A 17,825-nucleotide genomic window follows, 5' to 3' on the forward strand; every position below is an offset into this window, starting at 1 on the left:
TCCTCCTCGACTGTCCCGGCAATGTTTTACCGTAATAAGTTTAACGAGCGTTCTGGAAACTGGGACTCGCGAACATTCGATGAACGCGGGACTATGTATTCGTAGATTCACAAGGCCTTTACACTGATTTGCTGATATACCCTTTAATAACCAGGCAACGTGGACGACTCGCGGGGGGAATTCTACGGGATACCGAGTGATGAAAAAAGTTTCTGCACAACGTAACGTGCGTTACACTGGCAATAGTACACTAGTGCCGTGGTCACGTCCCAGGAACTCCTCTTAGAATGTTGTATTTAGAGATCTGCGCGCGTGTTCTCAGTGTCATTCTGTACGGCGTTTTACCTTACGGAAGGACACTGTGAAGCACCGTGAGATGCGAGACGAAGCGTAGAAGCGACCTAGGGAAGGATTTTTATTCAAGGCTCGTTACACAATAATATCGCATCACAAGCAATAATGAAATTTCCTTTGGTGAAAGAAACCGGCCGCGGTTCCTGATGACGTTCCTCACGACCGAGTGTCGTGTTCCGTACATTGCCTTCGATTCTCCACCTTGCCTGTATTTTGAGAGCACTATTACGAATAACGAAGTTAAAACGGAGCTAGAGGAGAAACCTAGGCGCTTAGGAACTTTGAAACGCTAATAACGAGACGTTGAGAACGGGAGATGGGAGGCAGCACACACATACACACACGGCGCAGCGCGTAAAGAGGCAAAACGGTGAAGACCATGTAAATATATACGCTGAAAGTAGTGAAATATCGTGAGGAAGCGACAAGCGAGCGCGACTAATCGCCTCGAGAACAAACAAGCAATATTTAGTTCTTATCATCTCGTAATAATTAAACGATAACGATCCAACTGTACCGTGTACGCACACGCGCGCGCACGCGTGCACGCGCTCGTACGTATTTAAACGACTATAAATTAAATGTTAATTATCCTTACACTTCGTATACATATATACATATATATATATACATAGTGAAAATTGTTACGCATTTATTATCATTATAATTATTGAATAGGTAATGCTCAATTAGCATTTGTTTCTTAAAATAAAGAATAAATATATGGCTGTTGGATATTTATATGCACATATCACTACCATACCTACATACCATTTGTACTATTATAATCTGATATTGCTTACAAATGCCTGACACAGAAGTCACGTTCGATAACGATCACGAGGGGAAAAGAATAACGAATGACGTTGGACGTGGACATGAACTGGATATGTGGAACCATGGGACAATAAGTTTTCCAGCTTTTATTGTAAATTGATCTACAAGTCATCATATCCTGATTCATCACTGTTTACATCATCATCATATTATAAATAATTAAAATGCCACAGCTACGCTGCCACTTATTGTTTCCACATACATGTACAATCAATCCGTGTTTTGCCTCGAAGTCTCCACAATGCGATTCTTGCTTCATGGCCAATAACTTCGCGGCAAAAAGCGGAATTTAATTGGCGTTAATTGAATTTCGCTAGTCTTTCGTCATAAAAATTGATACCTTCGGCGAACGAGTCGCACAAAACTGGCAATCGCCGAAAAGTAAAAGGGAAGAAGAAAGCTATTTTCTTAAATTATGTATAAATTCATGCACTTGCTTAATCGACCTCCCCTAAACGGAGCTGCAAGTACGACCTTCCTCCGGTGCGTATTGAGAATAATATATATATTCCTATAGTAATTAGAAAAATAATACAATTTTGCCTTGTTAATGGAAACAATTAACTATATGCATAATATATAATCACATGATTTATATGGGATCATTTGAGTATGTTGTCACAGCTAACCAATTCTCTGGAAACAATACGAAAAATGGGACTTTTCATTTGCAAGAAACATTGTGGGGTGATGCGATTTCATGTCGCGACTTCGTTCAACACATCGTTCCAAGATGCCGAACATCCTGAAGACGATGATGAAAAAGCAGGTATACCTACCTTATCAAGGTACGGGACTGTCCGTTCCACTCCCACTGTTGGTCCCAGCTTCCGTCTTGGTAGCGGCCACCCTATCACCCCGCTTGGACGTTTTCGATAACGACGCTACTTCCTTCAACAAACTAGATATCTTGTGCTGCATGTTGGAGATTTTTGCCTCATACTCTTTCTCCGACGCTTTCATCTTATTGCGAAGTTCCGTCTCGGATGTGAAGTTCTTCGCTTTGAGCTCAGTAATCTGCAATCGTAATGTCGATTATACGTATCGTCCATTTTATCGTTTCCAGAAAACTTCCCGGAAAATCCTCCACTCACTTGTCTATCTTTTGCTAATAATTGGCTCTCTTTTATGCTGATTTGCTTTTGAAGATGCGCTATCTTCTCTTTGAGCTGCGTAACCGCTACCACGTGATCCGAGCTGTTCGGATCGTGAGGATCGTGCACGCCGGCCATCCGCGCCGCTTTCACAGGAATGGGACCATTCGTGTCTCCGCCTTCGGATTGCGGCGGCAGCTTCGTCACATCGACTCGGTGCGGTCTTTTATTGTGGCCCTTCAGTCTGCAACGGAGAGTGTGAGACATATATAACTGAGATTTTTCACTACAGTTTGTGAAAACGCGTGTTTATTGAAATACACATATCTCGCATGGAACACGTTTCGAAAAATTGTGATGTACAATAACCACTAAACACCGAGTTACCTTGTGATATTACGTATTTGGATAATTACTTTTGTTCTCTGTGCTTCGCAGCCCGCTGTTGCGCCAATTTCATATGCGCTCTTCTCTCCGCATTCGATTGCTTTGTCCTCGCCAACGCTCGTTTATACGACAGTGTACACAGCCAACATAATAACTTGCCGTCTACCTAAAAACCAAAACATCACCGTAACCGATTAAGTAACATTGGGATAGAGTAAATTCATTACCATGTACCAACAAGAGAGAGCAAGGTCTTAGCTGTAGAAATTATACTTGATGCTTATTCGCTCTCTAAAAAAAGAAAAGAAGTCGTGACAGGAAGTCAAATACATGGACTCGGAAAATATTGTAGCAAAATAGCATATATAGCTACTCTCTATTCAGAATAGTAAAAATGACTATAAAAGTGTATTTATAATTTTCTAACAAGAAACATGTGTATTTGTGTATAAATCTCACTAAAAATTAATTTATTCTATACATAAATTTTTCATGGAACATATTTATTATCATTTAAGTAATACTTCAAGCATCAAATTTTAAAGAGACGTAATCTCTTTAAAATTTAATATAGAAAATTGTAATCACATAATTCATAGTATGTTAGATTGCGAATTTAGGAAACGTAAGTCAAGTATATTTCATGATTATTTTTCAGAGAAACGAGAGTGAGTTGTGTCAATATACACAAACTAAAAAAAAAAAAACAGGAGAAAAATTAATGGATTTCAATAAAAAATCTGAAATTTACATATATATTGCACAGCTAGAGATCGTCTCCTTCAAAAATTGAGAGTTACAAGCATTCACTGTGTTACCTTCTTATCCTCGTCCTGTCTATCAAAGGCACACTTCTGCTTGCATTGCTCGCATGTGACCGGTGGTCCATAGCGTTTTTCCGAATTTGTACACCGTTGGCATTTGCTACCGATAAACGCAGCAATGGTATTGCAATATTCGCAAGCCGACGGCTTTCCATAGGATTTCACGTTTTGCTCACACTTTTTACATATGGTGCTTGTGTTACCCTTTCTGTGAAAACAATCGAAGCAATACAATTTTATTTCTATTTTATTCACAATTTTTATGTGAACAGAGGTAGTTTGCTTTCTCACTTACATTGTTTGCTGAAATTCCGATCTGCAGTATGTACATTTTACTACGGGAAAGGCTCCTCTGCATTCCTGCATGTGAACAACAAGTTTTCTTAATTTAACTAATTTATTAAATATTTTTACTTCAATTTTCCATATTCTTCTAACCATATACTTTTTTCTAGCTTTTATAATTTGCATTTATTTACAGTATAATAAAATATTATAACAAAATAATATTGATAATTCATAAAAACATACTAAGAATGTATTTTCACGTAATTTCTTCAATTTTTTAATTTAAATAATATTCTCCCGGAAATAATCACACTTTACAGTACAACACAAATAATCAAGATTATCTGAACGAGTAGAATACAGTCTACTGAATCGCACTTGAAATTTTCTCGGTTACGTATGCAACGTATTTACACAAAACTCATGTTTTCCAAACGTGGAAAATTTTATCGAGGAAAAGAATTTGAAGCGCACGACGAATCGTTATACATATACGGCTCTGCAGCGTTTTCGATCGGCATGGGATTCCTTTCGGAATCCCCTCGGAATACCACGGATCCGTCGCGTAAAGTTCGAGAACAAGGAGTCCGCGTGACGCTCGCGACGAGCCGACGAGGCACGCGGTGCGTACCTTGCACAACTGCTGCCCGGGTGAGAGGTCCTCGAAGGGATGCCTGGAGAAGCACCGGGAGCACGCGAAGAGCGCCTGCACGTTGTTCGCGCTCATCGTCGGCGGCCTCCCCCGCGTACGGCGGTCACGACGCGCGGACGATGCGTGGCGTAGCGTAGCCGGACAACAGAACAACGGACGAGAGAGGCGGCAGCCGCGGCGAGTCGAGACGCGATGTGTCGGGGAAAAGCAGGCGGGAGAACGTCACGGCGCCCACGCCACGGAACGAGGAAACGCGAGCAGGTGTAAAAATCGACGATGGCAACGCGATAACGCGATTATCCCGATTGCGATTATACTAACTCCGCCCGGAACCGGTTGTTGACTTTTACGTAGCCATCTGTGACCGCTGCGACGGAGCAACATGGCCGACCGTGGCGGCGGAGGTGGCCGTCCGAGGGCGCCACCGCCGCCCGCGGCCACGTTCAGACTTCAGACCGATTAGACGTGAACGGCGCGGCGTTCGAATAATCTGTATGTTTTTTAACTGCTGCATTTTTAGCTTTTCAGTTTATTTTTCGCTTCATTTTAAATGTAGATAATTCCATGTAATATTAATTCAGCTTTAATAAATAAATATGAAATACTGTGCCTACTGTTTCTGTATTATTGCCTGACTACAATAATATTAAAATAAAACAATTTTCTTGCGTTGGAAAGAACAAAAGAAATATTAAAAGATCGATGGTCTAAAATAAATTCAAGCTTTAAAAAATTTTTAAGCTGCTTCTTTTATCTCTATAAAATGGAAAGGTTAAGTTCTAACCTGCGATTTCTTATTTCTGTTTGTTCGTTTCATTTCATTGATTTTATTTAACAAGAAATATCTCTTTAAGTAAATATATATAGAGGCCTATGTAAATCAACATTTCAAAAAATTTTAAGCTGCTTTTTTATCTCTAAAATGAAAAGGCTCTATAGCCTGATTCTTATATTTCTCTTATCTTCTAGAAATAATAGTATCTTTTTGTTTCATTTCAATGATTCATTTTATTTAACAAGAAATATCTCTTTAAGTAAATATACATATATACATAGAGGCCTATGTAAATCAATATTTCGAAAAATTTTAAGCTGCTTTTTATCTTTAAAATGGAAAGGCTTTATAGCCTGATTCTTATTTCTCTTATCTTCTAGAAATAATAGTATATCTTTTTGTTTCATTTCAATGATTTATTTTATTTAACAAGAAATATCTCTTTAAGTAAATATATAATAGAGGCCTATGTAAATCAACATTTCAAAAAATTTTAAGCTGCTTTTTTATCTCTAAAATGGAAAAGCTCTATAGCCTGATTCTTATTTCTCTTATTTTTTAGAAATAATAGTATCTTTTTGTTTCATTTCAATGATTCATTTTATTTAACAAGAAATATTTCTTTATAAGTAAATATTATAATAGAGGCCTATGTGAAATACCTAACGTATCGAAAACAGCTGTTTATACAAATAAAAGATAACGATGATCGATTGTTCATCGAGGCTAGGCACGGAATAGACGAGATAGACCGCGTACATAAATACAAACTATAGACACGTATATGTATATATACCGTCTTCACGTATATCTCTAATAGTTACTGCGACACGAATCGGCTTATCAATTTATTTTCCTCTGAATTATGACTCACTCTCTGCGGCCGCAGTGATAAGCAGATAATTTTTTCGACCGCAAACAATCGTCCTCTCCGTCCCGGTAAGAATACTAATGGAGAATACGTACTCGAATAAATTATATCGATAGGAGCATCGGTCGGTAATCCCGTGCTTGGCTCTCGAGTTTCCCCCGCTGGATAACGATTTTACCGCGAAGTTTACCTACGGCCACCACGATATGATTCCACGGCGGCCGCGCGACACTGCCACCGGGGCCAATGGGATCTCCGCGGTGCGGAATCCGTTACGTGGTACCGTCGCGGCGCCGCGCTCCTGTCCAGCAGCAGCGTTATCGCGGGGAGACGACACCACCGGGGTGTCGCGGTCGCGCGTGGTCCCCGATCCCTTCGCGAAGACGCTGCCGCCAGCAACGAGGATGACGTCCCGCCACGAGAAGGAGCGTGCCAAGCAGATCCAGGAGAAATGTCAGAATCTGCTGACGCAGATGCTCCGCGACGAGGATAACAAGTACTGCGTCGACTGTGACGCGAAAGGTTCGTGCTTCTCGGCCAGCCCGAGATCCATGGGATGCGCCCCACATCCGCTTCCCCTTCGGGAGAGCCGTCTCCTCGGTCGGCGAATCTCTCCGTGCGGCGGGCCCTCCTCGGGCTTTGTGCGATGCGCGCTCGTCGACCTCGAGGGGGAGGTCGACTCGTCGATATCGATCACGGAACGACCCGTGCGGACGCGCTGATATGCTCTATATGACGCGCCGAGACGGATTTTATAGATTTTTAATTTCCGCGTGACATACCTGTCAGCGCGAGCTGTCACTCGATAACGTGTCGTCAAGGTCCTCCCGAATTTCATGCTCCGGATATCACGCTCGAAAAATCGGAGCACGGACTCCTTTGTCTCTCTTTCTCTCTCTCTCTCTCTCTCTCTCTTTCCTTTCCTCTTTCCGAGGATTGGTGGAGAAAAAAACGCGTTCGCTCTTGCGTGACTTGTCCCATGTTGAAAACTTATAATTAATAGTCGTGAACATTAGATAACTCGATTCGTCGGCGTGGCGCTTTTATTGATAGTTGTTTATCGTTGCATCGAGTCTCCAAGCGGAATTCGTGGGCGAGAGATAACGGAATTATTTATGATGCCTTCGATGAACTTTGCATGTCGCAGGACCAAGATGGGCCAGCTGGAATTTGGGAATTTTCTTGTGCATTCGATGCGCTGGCATTCACAGAAATCTTGGGGTACACATAAGCAAAGTCAAGTCTGTTAATTTAGACACATGGACACCAGAACAAGTAGTGGTATGTAGTGGACATAGTTTTACGTTCATAGTTTTTCAACAGAAGATGATTTTGTTTATTTATTAAACTTTTATATCGAAAAAATGAACTAACTGAAAAATAACCATAAATATAAACTTGTAAACTTGTATTATAAAGTACAATTAATTTTTCATGAAAAAATAAATGATTTTTAATATTTACTTTCTATGAAAAATTTCCATTTTTCTGTTTTTGTAATTTTTTTTTAATTATTCAGCATCAATTCTTATATTTTACAATCTTCATGTTTAAATACCTTCTGTAAACTTTACATTTCAAAGGCTTCCTTAAGTAAATATTTTTTATTTTTATTTCTTAGCGTGTAACTTTTTTTTAGAATTAATGCAATGTTTTAAACATTAAAAATTATATCTAATTATATAATGAATATAATGAGTATGTCCGAATATATTTGAATTTATAGAGTTTACAACAAATGGGCAATTCTCGAGCCAGAGCAGTCTACGAAGCCAATCTTCCAGATAGTTTTCGAAGACCTCAAACGGATTGTAGTCTGGAAAGTTTTATTCGAGCGAAATATGAACATAAAAAATATATAGCTAGAGAATGGGTGCCACCTCCTTTACCAAAAGTATGATTATCATATTTAATATTTTTGTTTTGGTATATAATGTCACATATAAAAATATATGTTTTAATATATAAACGTTTAATGTGCAAGAAATTGATAATATTTTGTTTTATGTACATATATACAATTAATTTTATATATTTATGCAGTAGATCTTTATATTTATTGCTTATAAATAATTTTCATAGGTAAATTGGGACAAAGAACTTGACGAAGAAGCCGAGAGACAACGCAGACGAAAAAAGGAGAGTTCGGAAGCTACGACTACTGTACTCCCACCTGTAAAAAAACCGGAAGTAGTGCCTCAATTGCCAAAACCTCGAAGTTCTGTCAGTCCTAAGCTAGGCAGAACAAAAGAAAATTCTGCAATCCTTGATCTCTTAGGTCTTGGTATGTTTCTTATCTTATATGTATAAAATGTACCAGAATTTGTACATACCGAAAGAATAGCGCGATTCTCTGTCAAAAAAGCAACTTTTAGCAAAAATTTTACTGTACCACAGAAAGAAGTTGCTCATTATACAGAGAATTGCATCGTGTATTCTATGTGTGTGAATTCTGACACTGTATATAATTTATGGAATATATAAGCTTTCTTCACATTGTCCTTGACAGATGCACCAGCAACTAACCAAACAAATGTAAATGGTTCTGGGGACGATGTATTTTCTTCCTTCTTGTCTGCACCGCCTGCTTCGGTAGCATCAACTGGAAGTGACGCTTCTAATGGAAGTAAAACGACTACCGCGAGTAAAAGCGAAGAGGAGAGCTTCTTTAACCAACCGACCCTGCTACCTCAGGAAAAAAGCAAGATGACAAAAGACAGTATTTTAGCATTATACGGTACTCCGAGTCATCAACCAGCTCTTTATGGTATCTCAGGTAATGCACGAGGCACAGAAACGTGTTGACGAAATTATATAATTAAATTACGTTTGTAAACTAAACACGTGATGTATTTCAGGGGGAGTGTATCCTCAGCATTCCATACCATATAAACAGCAAATGCCTAATGTGGGTGCATTTGGGCAGCAAAGCTCTTTGGGTCAACTCGGCCAACTTCCTACGCAAATACCGGTCGCAAATCAGATACCTGTCAATCAAAATCAAATTATAGGGAATCCTAATACGATAGGTGCTGTACCAGCCAATCCTTTAGGCTTACATATAGGACAAATGAATCAACTAAACGGTGTACCTAATGCTGCTATCACAATGCCACCTCAAATGGTATGTAACATTTCTTGCGTGGCATTGCCAAGCATGTTAATAATTATCCGCGCAATCGTTTTTTTTTTATTATTTCAAGTTTATTTTCTCTTATGTCACAGATGATGCAGTTAGGACAGAGTAATATTCCTAGTAATAATGGATGGAGTGGAATGCTGACACAGAATATTCAACCAGCTCCTGGCAGCAATCCCTTCTTTAATTTAACAGCACAGCAACAACAAACCACTGCATTTGCTGCTCAGGTATGCAAATTTCAACTATGCTTTACTGTAACTATATACTCGTATGATTTCCAAGATATGAATAAAGCAATAAATTTCATCAAAACTATGTACACATATTCACATTAAGCCAAGTCAGTTTTATTTTCGTGACATAATCCATAATGTTACAGCTGCCACAACAAATGTCGCAGATGTCTCTGGGCGATATGAACTTTGCCACGACGGGCAAGCCTGCCGCTGCCGCGCTACCCGGGCAGACCCTTTCCACAAACTTATGGCAGTAAAATTATTGCGAATATTGTTAGCCTGTTGATTATCTCATTCAGTGTTGTATACTAATGTCGACAGTTTATTATCCAATGTAATAACGTTTCCATGTCCATCGATTGGACATTGGTTCGGAAAGTAATAGAACTGACGACGGAGACGCAAAAAATTAAAAAAAAGAGCAATTACTCGAATGTTGTCTCAACACATAATTCGTCAATGTTTATAGTGCTTCAAGTAGATACATATTTTTGTTTGAAAGCCTTCACCAGCTTTCAACGTTACTGTTGAGGGAGGTAGGGAAGAAAGGAAACTGGAATAAAAATGAGACGAGTCTTTGACTGAATGTAAGGAGTTCATTTGTGTGACGCTAAACATTGTACCTCACGGTGCAAATTATGTTGCTACAACAAGAGCTTTTTGTAATTGCAATTGAAATATATGTACGCCAGGGTCCATTTTCAACATAACAAAGTATTCGAGTCAGTGAAAAATGGTATAATTTCGATTAGTTTAGATCTCATCGCTGCAATTGCTATGTGTTTTTGAGCTTATTCATGAAAATATTGCAATTGGCGTAAAATACAATTCTAAATCTCGCGTGTGTTTGCAACTCGCTGGTTCGCGCGAAGAGACACGGCGCGGTCTCGTGGCATACACTTTTGGCGCGAGATACTGCCGTGTCTCTTAATTTATTGTATCCAACCGCGGGAATTGAATTCGTTGGACTTATACCGATTTCAAACGCTGATTCAAATAAAGATGTACATGCGTATGTACAAGTTTCATTAGAGACGTAAAAAGACTTGGATCTTCAACTTATTTTTAAGGTATTATATTCGACACGTGCAATATGTGTCCACATTTATTCTGTATTGGTAAATAAATACAAAATAATATAAATATGCGAGATATAGCGCATTTTACATTTGAGTAAGATATAGAGTATATTACTGTTGCGACAATGATTTAAATAGTTCAGCAATTTGTTTATTAATATCTATACGAATTTTGTGGGAAAAATCCATAGGTCGTACACTGGTGCTAGGAATTCTGAAGCATTTTGATTGGATACGTCATATTTTTGTTACGTCGAATTGAATAATGATGCATACAAAAAATAATATATGTAAAATGTTCTTTCGAAAAGAAAATTTTGAGACTATACTTTGCAATCGCAGGTAATTAAATAATATATATATATAATTTATTGTATAAATTATAATTATGCTTGTCTGTGTATTATTATGAAACAATTTGCATACAACAGTTTTTATTATTATTACATTTGTTCATGTGCGAAGATAAATTTGTTTAGCATGTGGGAGGCACTACTATACTTAGATGTATAATCACAACCTGTCTTTCAAAGTACCGATAACGATGATTGTAATGCAGACTGTTTAAGCATTGTGCACATTTTCTCACTTACAGGTTCTACATAGAGTTATCGTAATTATATTTATAATAGGTTCAGACATGCGAATGAAATATGATAGTCTTATTCTTCGTTGATTTTTAACATGCGAGACTTGTGATTGCCGATATACCTAAATTTAATTTCCAAGGAACCTGTAGTCGAGAAAAAAAGCGCGGTATATGAGATACTGTATATGGGTATAGCAGGACGCAGTATTTTTTTGGCAAGTTTGCGTTAATATAAACAGATGAATCACTTTAAGTGATTCCCGATAATCAACGGAAGCTATACCAAGAGGGACTTAAGGAAGCTCATCTTAATTGTTGCCTACAGTATCAAGCTGTTATTTATATGAATTATTATTATAAGTAATTATATGAAATAGTGTACTTGTGTCAAAAATATAAGAACATTTTATTGTAATTTCGATCATTGTTATTATTCATTACTCGTAAAATTGTTGAGCAAGATGAATTAAACTTGTAACATATAATAGACTTTAAAAAGACACATTAAATCTGACAATAAGTTAGTGGCATATCTCTCAATAATCTTAAATTTTTTTATTCTTAAAATCTTGCTAACATGATTTATATCACGATAAATTAAATAAGAAATTAAATTTAAAAAATTCAAATCTTAAACATCTATTTTGTGCAAATTGTTTTTAATATTCTCTTTGTTTGTTATATTATATAAAATAAAAATGAGTTTGGCATATTGTTATAAATAATATGTACAGGTATATATATATATATATAACAGTCTTTATCTTTGAATATCTGTTTTTACGCTTAAATATTCGATCCTTTTAAAACGCATTAAAAGCTAAAACTTATCAAGGAAGAGACCAAATCTATTAATAATTGTATCAAAATATTGAAAACGAGATATTATATCCATATTTGGCAAATACGACAAATAGATTTCGAAATACGTATTAGCAGTAACATCGACAAATATTTTGATAACAACACGAGATCTTAAATCTGTTTTTTTTTATATAGCTGAACTATAGTGTATATGTATACATCTCTTTGTATTTAAATTAGTGAAATAAATATGTTTGATATATATTTGGCGAGCAAAAGAAAAAAATATTAGTGCAGTTGTGCAGTAATAAAAAACGAATTTTTTAAATACACTTTTTACTTTATAACGATAAAAAATCTAACGAGGCAATTCTAATAAAAAAAAACAATATATATAGTTAAAAATAGCGAATAAAATTATTGCAATTATTTCATTTGTCGAACAAGACTGTAATCAATAAATTTCATAAATTTCTTGCAATAATATATAACAAATATTTCATTCTTAATTAATATATATTTATTGTTTGGCAATAATCATGAAAGCGAGGTTAATGCGCGAACTTCGTTTCCGTTCGAATCACGTCGTTTTTGGACAGCAGCGACTCACCGGAAGTCGAGCGGAAAACTTGAGCGGCTCGTCTACACTTTACGCGTCCTCTTCCACTTGCGCTAGACACCTCTTCCGAGTCACAGTCCACGTGAGAGAGAGGCTATCAGTATGGATAAACCAGTCGTTTTGGCGCGCGTCATCAAGGTCCTGGGTCGCACCGGCTCGCAGGGTCAGTGCACCCAGGTGAAGGTGGAGTTCCTGGGCGAGCAGAATCGGCAGATCATCAGGAACGTGAAGGGGCCGGTACGAGAGGGCGATCTCCTAACCTTACTCGAGTCCGAGCGCGAGGCGAGGAGGCTTCGATAACGCGGGGTTTCGTTAACGCCGGGGGAAGGAAAACGGTCGCCAGCCACCGCCACCATCATCGGGTTTCACCAGCTATGCATTTCCTGAACGTGGATCCCCTCCTACGCATGGATCGTCGATCACGTGAGTCATCGATCGTGAATCGTGGGTCAAGATCGTCGACAACTGGCACGTGCTTCTGCGACACTCTTCTGGCCACGTGCTTCTCGAGAGGATGCTGCCGATCACGGAGCGGGATCACGTTCTCCTGGAAACATTCCTGACGCATGAGAATTCCACGCCTTTTGCAATAAAACTCGGCTGGTAAACCACAAGTTTCACGGTGTTGTCATTGTGTTCCCCCCTCGTCCAATGTAACATCCAGCGACGAATTGTAAACCGAGCGCTTTTTATAATCTAAGGGTTATTAATATATCTGCATTTACTACCCATTTTTTGTGTTTTTTCTTGTTTGCTCTCCCTTGGTGTTAGAATATGATTACATTATTAGTTCGTGTCGTTTTACATATTCTATGTTCAAAAAGAACAAATATATTCTTGTTTTAAAGAGTTTACAAAAGATATAGAAAAATATAAAGTAACTAAGCACAAATAAATTTAATATCTAGAGAATTATTTTTAAATTTGAAAATCTTGATTCAATTCTGAAAATTCTACATTTTTAGTAGATGTATCAAAGTAAATCTTAAAAACGTAAATCTAATCGGTATCGAACACATCGCATTTGGAAATTACTTAAAAAGATGCAATGATATATTTATTCATGGAAAAATTTTATAAAATCAACTTATTCTCTATATATACATCCACATTGTTGAAAGAACACAGTGTCATAATTATTGTGTATATGATATAATAAATTATAACTAAGGCTCTTAGTGGGACACAAACGATGCCATCAATATTTACAATAATTGTTATATTCTTCGTCGTTTTGGCGGAGGCGTGTCGCGTGGACTGGAAGAAGCTTTGGAAGAACTATCCACGCTTTGTCTGGTTGGCCTCTTCGGGATCCGTTTCATCAGCTCGCGACTAGATTCGGAATCCTTACGCTCCTTCTTTCCGTTAGATGCTTAAAAGAAATAGAAATTTGTGCGTGCAGCTCGCCTATGGGAGAAAATTACTTAAATATATAGGAGATCAAAATGTTCAAAATACCGCTCTCTTCCGAATCCTCCTTCCCTTTCGAACGGCCTTTCGAAGATTTATGTTCTTTCCTCGTCTCTTTTGCATCCTTAAACTTATCCTTTTTTACATCTACATCCTTCACATACTTCTTGACCTCTTCTTTTTTCTTTTCCACGTCTTTGGTTCCTTTAAAATCACGCAACAGGCTATCTTTCTTAAAACTCTCTTTAACGTCCTTTTCCTTTTTTATTTCTTTGTACTTATCCCTCTGGTCTTTCAATTTTATCTCTAACTCTTCCTTTTTCCGTGGCTTTCCCACAAATTCTGTTTCCGGTAAGGAAAAGTCTATCTCGTGACTGGGAAAAGGTAAATCTTCCATATCATCCTGTCAAAAAAAAATATATATATGTGTGTGTGTACAAAATATATTTGCTCTCGATGTATTATATTATATTCAAAATAATTTTACATAGAAACTTATTTATCATAATGGCATACCAGATATAATTTTATTTTGGAAAAAATACAGATTTTATTATAGAAAAAAAATGAGATTATGCAATTAAATTGATAAAAAAATTGGTTTAATTTCCATAAATATTTTTATCTAAACTCTTTCGTTTCTTTTTGGTAAATTGATAACTTACCAAAGCCATAAGGTCGTACATGGACTCCAAATGATCCCAAATAATTTTCAACGGCACATCTTTGTGAATGGCGGTGCGAAATTTCTCCCATATACACACCATGTGAAAATATTTGTTTATACCTTACAATTGGACAACTCATTAAATTACAATTGCAAATGTAGTGATCTTTCGTCAACAGTTACTTGGATCAAACTATGATTAATTTAATTGATGGTTAACTTATCAAGCAATGCTGCAATATTCTGTTAACATTAATTTTGCGTTTAATGTGTGAAAATAAAATTTAGATTACAAATGCGATAATCTGGCAAGATGTATAGTTAAAAAAATTAATTGCTGATCAAGTTAATCGGAGTTTGGTCAAAGTTGCCCTAACGTAAAACTACGTTTACACAACACTCTTGATTTTGATAACATCTCTAATTATGAAAATGGCCAATCACAGGCACATTACTTTTCAGAGGAATAGCTACGATTGGTTAGCTTAACAATTACAGATATTAAACCCGATTGAGAGTGACATGGGTAAACATAATCGTGGAGGCGAGATCGAGGATAAACATAACCTCTCATTCGCCGGTTTTGGCGTCTTACCGACTGGCTTGTGTCCATTCATGGCGAAGAAAAGTTGAATCTCATTCTCCACGTTCCATTCTATTTCGTCGAACGAGATTTCGCTTTGTCTCTCTTTTACAGCCATTTTAACGAAATTTGGTTATGCTCGAGTCAATCTGGATCATTTAGACAGCATGCACGATTGATCAAGCCTCAACTGAGTGGAACGCACGGTATAGCGCAGACGTATTTCATATGTCGTATTCAACGATTCGTTATCGAGATTATTAAAACGCGTTACGTGAAACAATTGTAATCTGACACTTCCAAATCACATTTCAACGCTCCAAGCAGCTCCAAGCTTCGAGGGGCATTTTGGAAGCACATTAATCTCGATATACGTACATAGGTAAGCCTTAAGAAATTGACCAATCACAGTCAAATGTGAGGAGAATGATCGACCATGATTGGTCAATTTTTTACGGCTTCTGCACCAGGGACGCGGCAGCGGCGCAACGCTTGCCGCGCGGCGGCAAGATGCACCGCAAAAGTCAATCATTCTTTTATTTTTATAGAAAAGCGATAAATTCTACTATTGCATTTGCCGGCAAGCGGTGCCGTTTTAGATATCAGCGTTTAGAATACTGTTTGCCATTTGACAATACCTTCTGATTTAGCTTACAGGACTCGAATTTCTCAAAAACGTTTCATCTTATGTTTCTTTCGGTCTGTTTCAGTAAAAAAATTTATAACACATTACAGGTGTAATTTTCTCATTTTATTTTATAAAATATGCGATATTTAATTTTATACGTAAATATCAAGCTATTCCTAATGATGAATGCTCAACGCGTCGCTTTGCACTTCGTGACTCAGTTGTGTCTGCAGATTCGACAATTTATTTTTTAACGCTGCAATCCCCATCATGACGATGTTTTCGGGTTTCAGGGCCCCGCTGCTCTCCACATTGAAGTAATACTTGTTCGGTTTTGCCTCCCAATTAAACGGGGCTTCATCTAAAATACGTGTACGTTGCAATAAATACAGCTATAAAAACTTGTGAAATCTTGTCATAAATTATTGCTCACATTGATCCTCCTCTAATTCAGTGTACTCCGATTTGGGCCACTCGTCTGGCTTGGGGTACAATGTGTGCCTCATGGAATTGTCGGGATCATACTCGAAGCTCACACCAGCGGTCGGATTCCACTTTGCATGCTCCTTTCCGAAACCTTTCTTCGCGTACGCCCTAAGCTTCAATTCCTGCCCTTTCCTCAGTTTCACTATCAAAATCTCTAGAAGATTCCAAACGATCGTTGTAATACCTTTGATTTTTTTTTTACGATAATCATAAATTAGCGTAACATAAAAAAGAAGATGCGAACCGTCCGTTTCTCCGTACTCGCTCGCGTCGTCTTCCCTGTGCCTGGATGTGACGGGTAGCACTCTAGGATCGCTCGACTTGAAATCCGCCGTGGTTACATGCCTGGTCTGATCTTCGATGCATTTAACGTCTAGAGTGAATTCCACGCTACATTCTGGACAGAAATCCATGCACTGGCAATCTCTTGTGTACTGTATTCTGTCGACCACCTGAAAACAGGGAAAATTTTCTCTGTACGGCACTGTATCCATCAAATCACTTGGCATATCTTGTGACATAATAGTTTAAAAAAATAATTCATTACTTATTTGTATTAATGATACAAAATTAAATCGTATTAATACAGAATAATTAACCAAATATGTAAAACATAATTAAATCAAAGTGTTTTAATTTTTCTGGTTAATCTTGTTAAAATCTTGCATTTCCACATTTTTGTTAAAAAAAAAATCTATTCAACTTTTCCTAAAGAAACGTTGCTACACATGCACATACATCATCACTGATCAACGGTATCATTCCAATCCTGTGTGCCAAGAATTCGTCACTTAGAACAGTAGAATTGGCTTCCAGTTGTATCCAATCGATGGCCATAGTCGGAGTTTCGGCTATAAAGATACGCCTCATGCTATTTGCAACGCTAATGAAGAAACATTTAATTATAAATAAATTTGCTATTGCATGTTATTGACACCTCAACTTAACCTAACCTGTCTCACCTTAATTCGGTATCTTCCACTTGAAACTTAACGTTTTCCTCGGTTAAGTCCGAGATATGGACCGACGGTTGATTAGCGTATGGCATTTTATGTTGTTAATTAACCTCTCCGTTTATTTATGGGAATAGAATTATTTATAATAAATCCTATTACGATAAACGCGCGCGAATACGCGCAAGAAGCGAACTGCTTTGCTGCAAAGTAGCGAGAACACTGAGAACTACTGACATGAGTACATGACTGACATCTGCGTTAGTTTAATTATTCAATGTGGAGGGGAAAAACACAGCGTGTGTAAATTTATTCATACTAGGTAGTTATACTAATATATGTATGTATATTAAATTATATACATGCATGTATGCACATTTAAATTAGTTTTATAAAAATAAAATTGTAATTGTTTCCCCACATGTTATATAATTAAACTACATAAATTTAAAATATAAACTCAAACATGATTTCATACTCAAAGACATATGTATATATTTCATAGTGTAAGAAATTATATTTAGGAAATAAAGAGAAGAATGTGGAA

The 17,825-nt window shown here is 37.4% G+C and overlaps 5 protein-coding genes across 5 annotated transcripts; 2 read left to right on the forward strand and 3 right to left on the reverse strand.

Annotated features, from left to right (window-relative positions):
* Positions 1-1,262: 1,262 nt before the first annotated feature.
* LOC105459647 (protein FAM76A) lies at positions 1,263-4,824 on the reverse strand. Its single transcript, XM_011705842.1, has 7 exons — positions 4,416-4,824; positions 3,792-3,856; positions 3,491-3,704; positions 2,702-2,838; positions 2,286-2,529; positions 1,971-2,208; positions 1,263-1,827 (listed from the first exon to the last, which is right to left on the reverse strand). The coding sequence occupies exons 1-6, from the start codon at positions 4,509-4,511 to the stop codon at positions 1,975-1,977; spliced, it is 990 nt and encodes a 329-aa protein (XP_011704144.1). The 5' UTR covers positions 4,512-4,824; the 3' UTR covers positions 1,263-1,827; positions 1,971-1,974.
* A 1,449-nt stretch (positions 4,825-6,273) lies between these two features.
* LOC105459646 (stromal membrane-associated protein 1) lies at positions 6,274-10,612 on the forward strand. Its single transcript, XM_011705840.1, has 8 exons — positions 6,274-6,604; positions 7,230-7,363; positions 7,809-7,976; positions 8,165-8,366; positions 8,592-8,858; positions 8,941-9,206; positions 9,308-9,451; positions 9,604-10,612. Exons 1-8 carry the CDS (start codon positions 6,289-6,291, stop codon positions 9,715-9,717), a joined length of 1,611 nt encoding a protein of 536 aa, XP_011704142.1. The 5' UTR covers positions 6,274-6,288; the 3' UTR covers positions 9,718-10,612.
* A 1,955-nt stretch (positions 10,613-12,567) lies between these two features.
* Positions 12,568-13,282, forward strand: LOC105459648 (40S ribosomal protein S28). Its single transcript, XM_011705843.1, has one exon. It carries the CDS (start codon positions 12,654-12,656, stop codon positions 12,849-12,851), a length of 198 nt encoding a protein of 65 aa, XP_011704145.1. The 5' UTR covers positions 12,568-12,653; the 3' UTR covers positions 12,852-13,282.
* A 300-nt stretch (positions 13,283-13,582) lies between these two features.
* Positions 13,583-15,597, reverse strand: LOC105459649 (MRG/MORF4L-binding protein). Its single transcript, XM_011705844.1, has 4 exons — positions 15,224-15,597; positions 14,627-14,748; positions 14,010-14,364; positions 13,583-13,923 (listed from the first exon to the last, which is right to left on the reverse strand). Exons 1-4 carry the CDS (start codon positions 15,327-15,329, stop codon positions 13,769-13,771), a joined length of 738 nt encoding a protein of 245 aa, XP_011704146.1. The 5' UTR covers positions 15,330-15,597; the 3' UTR covers positions 13,583-13,768.
* A 343-nt stretch (positions 15,598-15,940) lies between these two features.
* LOC105459650 (DNA-directed RNA polymerase II subunit RPB3) lies at positions 15,941-17,510 on the reverse strand. The gene is made up of 5 exons (XM_011705845.1): positions 17,288-17,510; positions 17,064-17,208; positions 16,570-16,777; positions 16,273-16,479; positions 15,941-16,200 (listed from the first exon to the last, which is right to left on the reverse strand). The coding sequence occupies exons 1-5, from the start codon at positions 17,371-17,373 to the stop codon at positions 16,016-16,018; spliced, it is 831 nt and encodes a 276-aa protein (XP_011704147.1). The 5' UTR covers positions 17,374-17,510; the 3' UTR covers positions 15,941-16,015.
* Positions 17,511-17,825: the final 315 nt, after the last annotated feature.

Source organism: Wasmannia auropunctata, unplaced genomic scaffold, assembly GCF_000956235.1.
Source record: "Wasmannia auropunctata unplaced genomic scaffold, wasmannia.A_1.0 LD334172.1, whole genome shotgun sequence".
Taxonomy (NCBI): domain Eukaryota; kingdom Metazoa; phylum Arthropoda; class Insecta; order Hymenoptera; family Formicidae; genus Wasmannia; species Wasmannia auropunctata.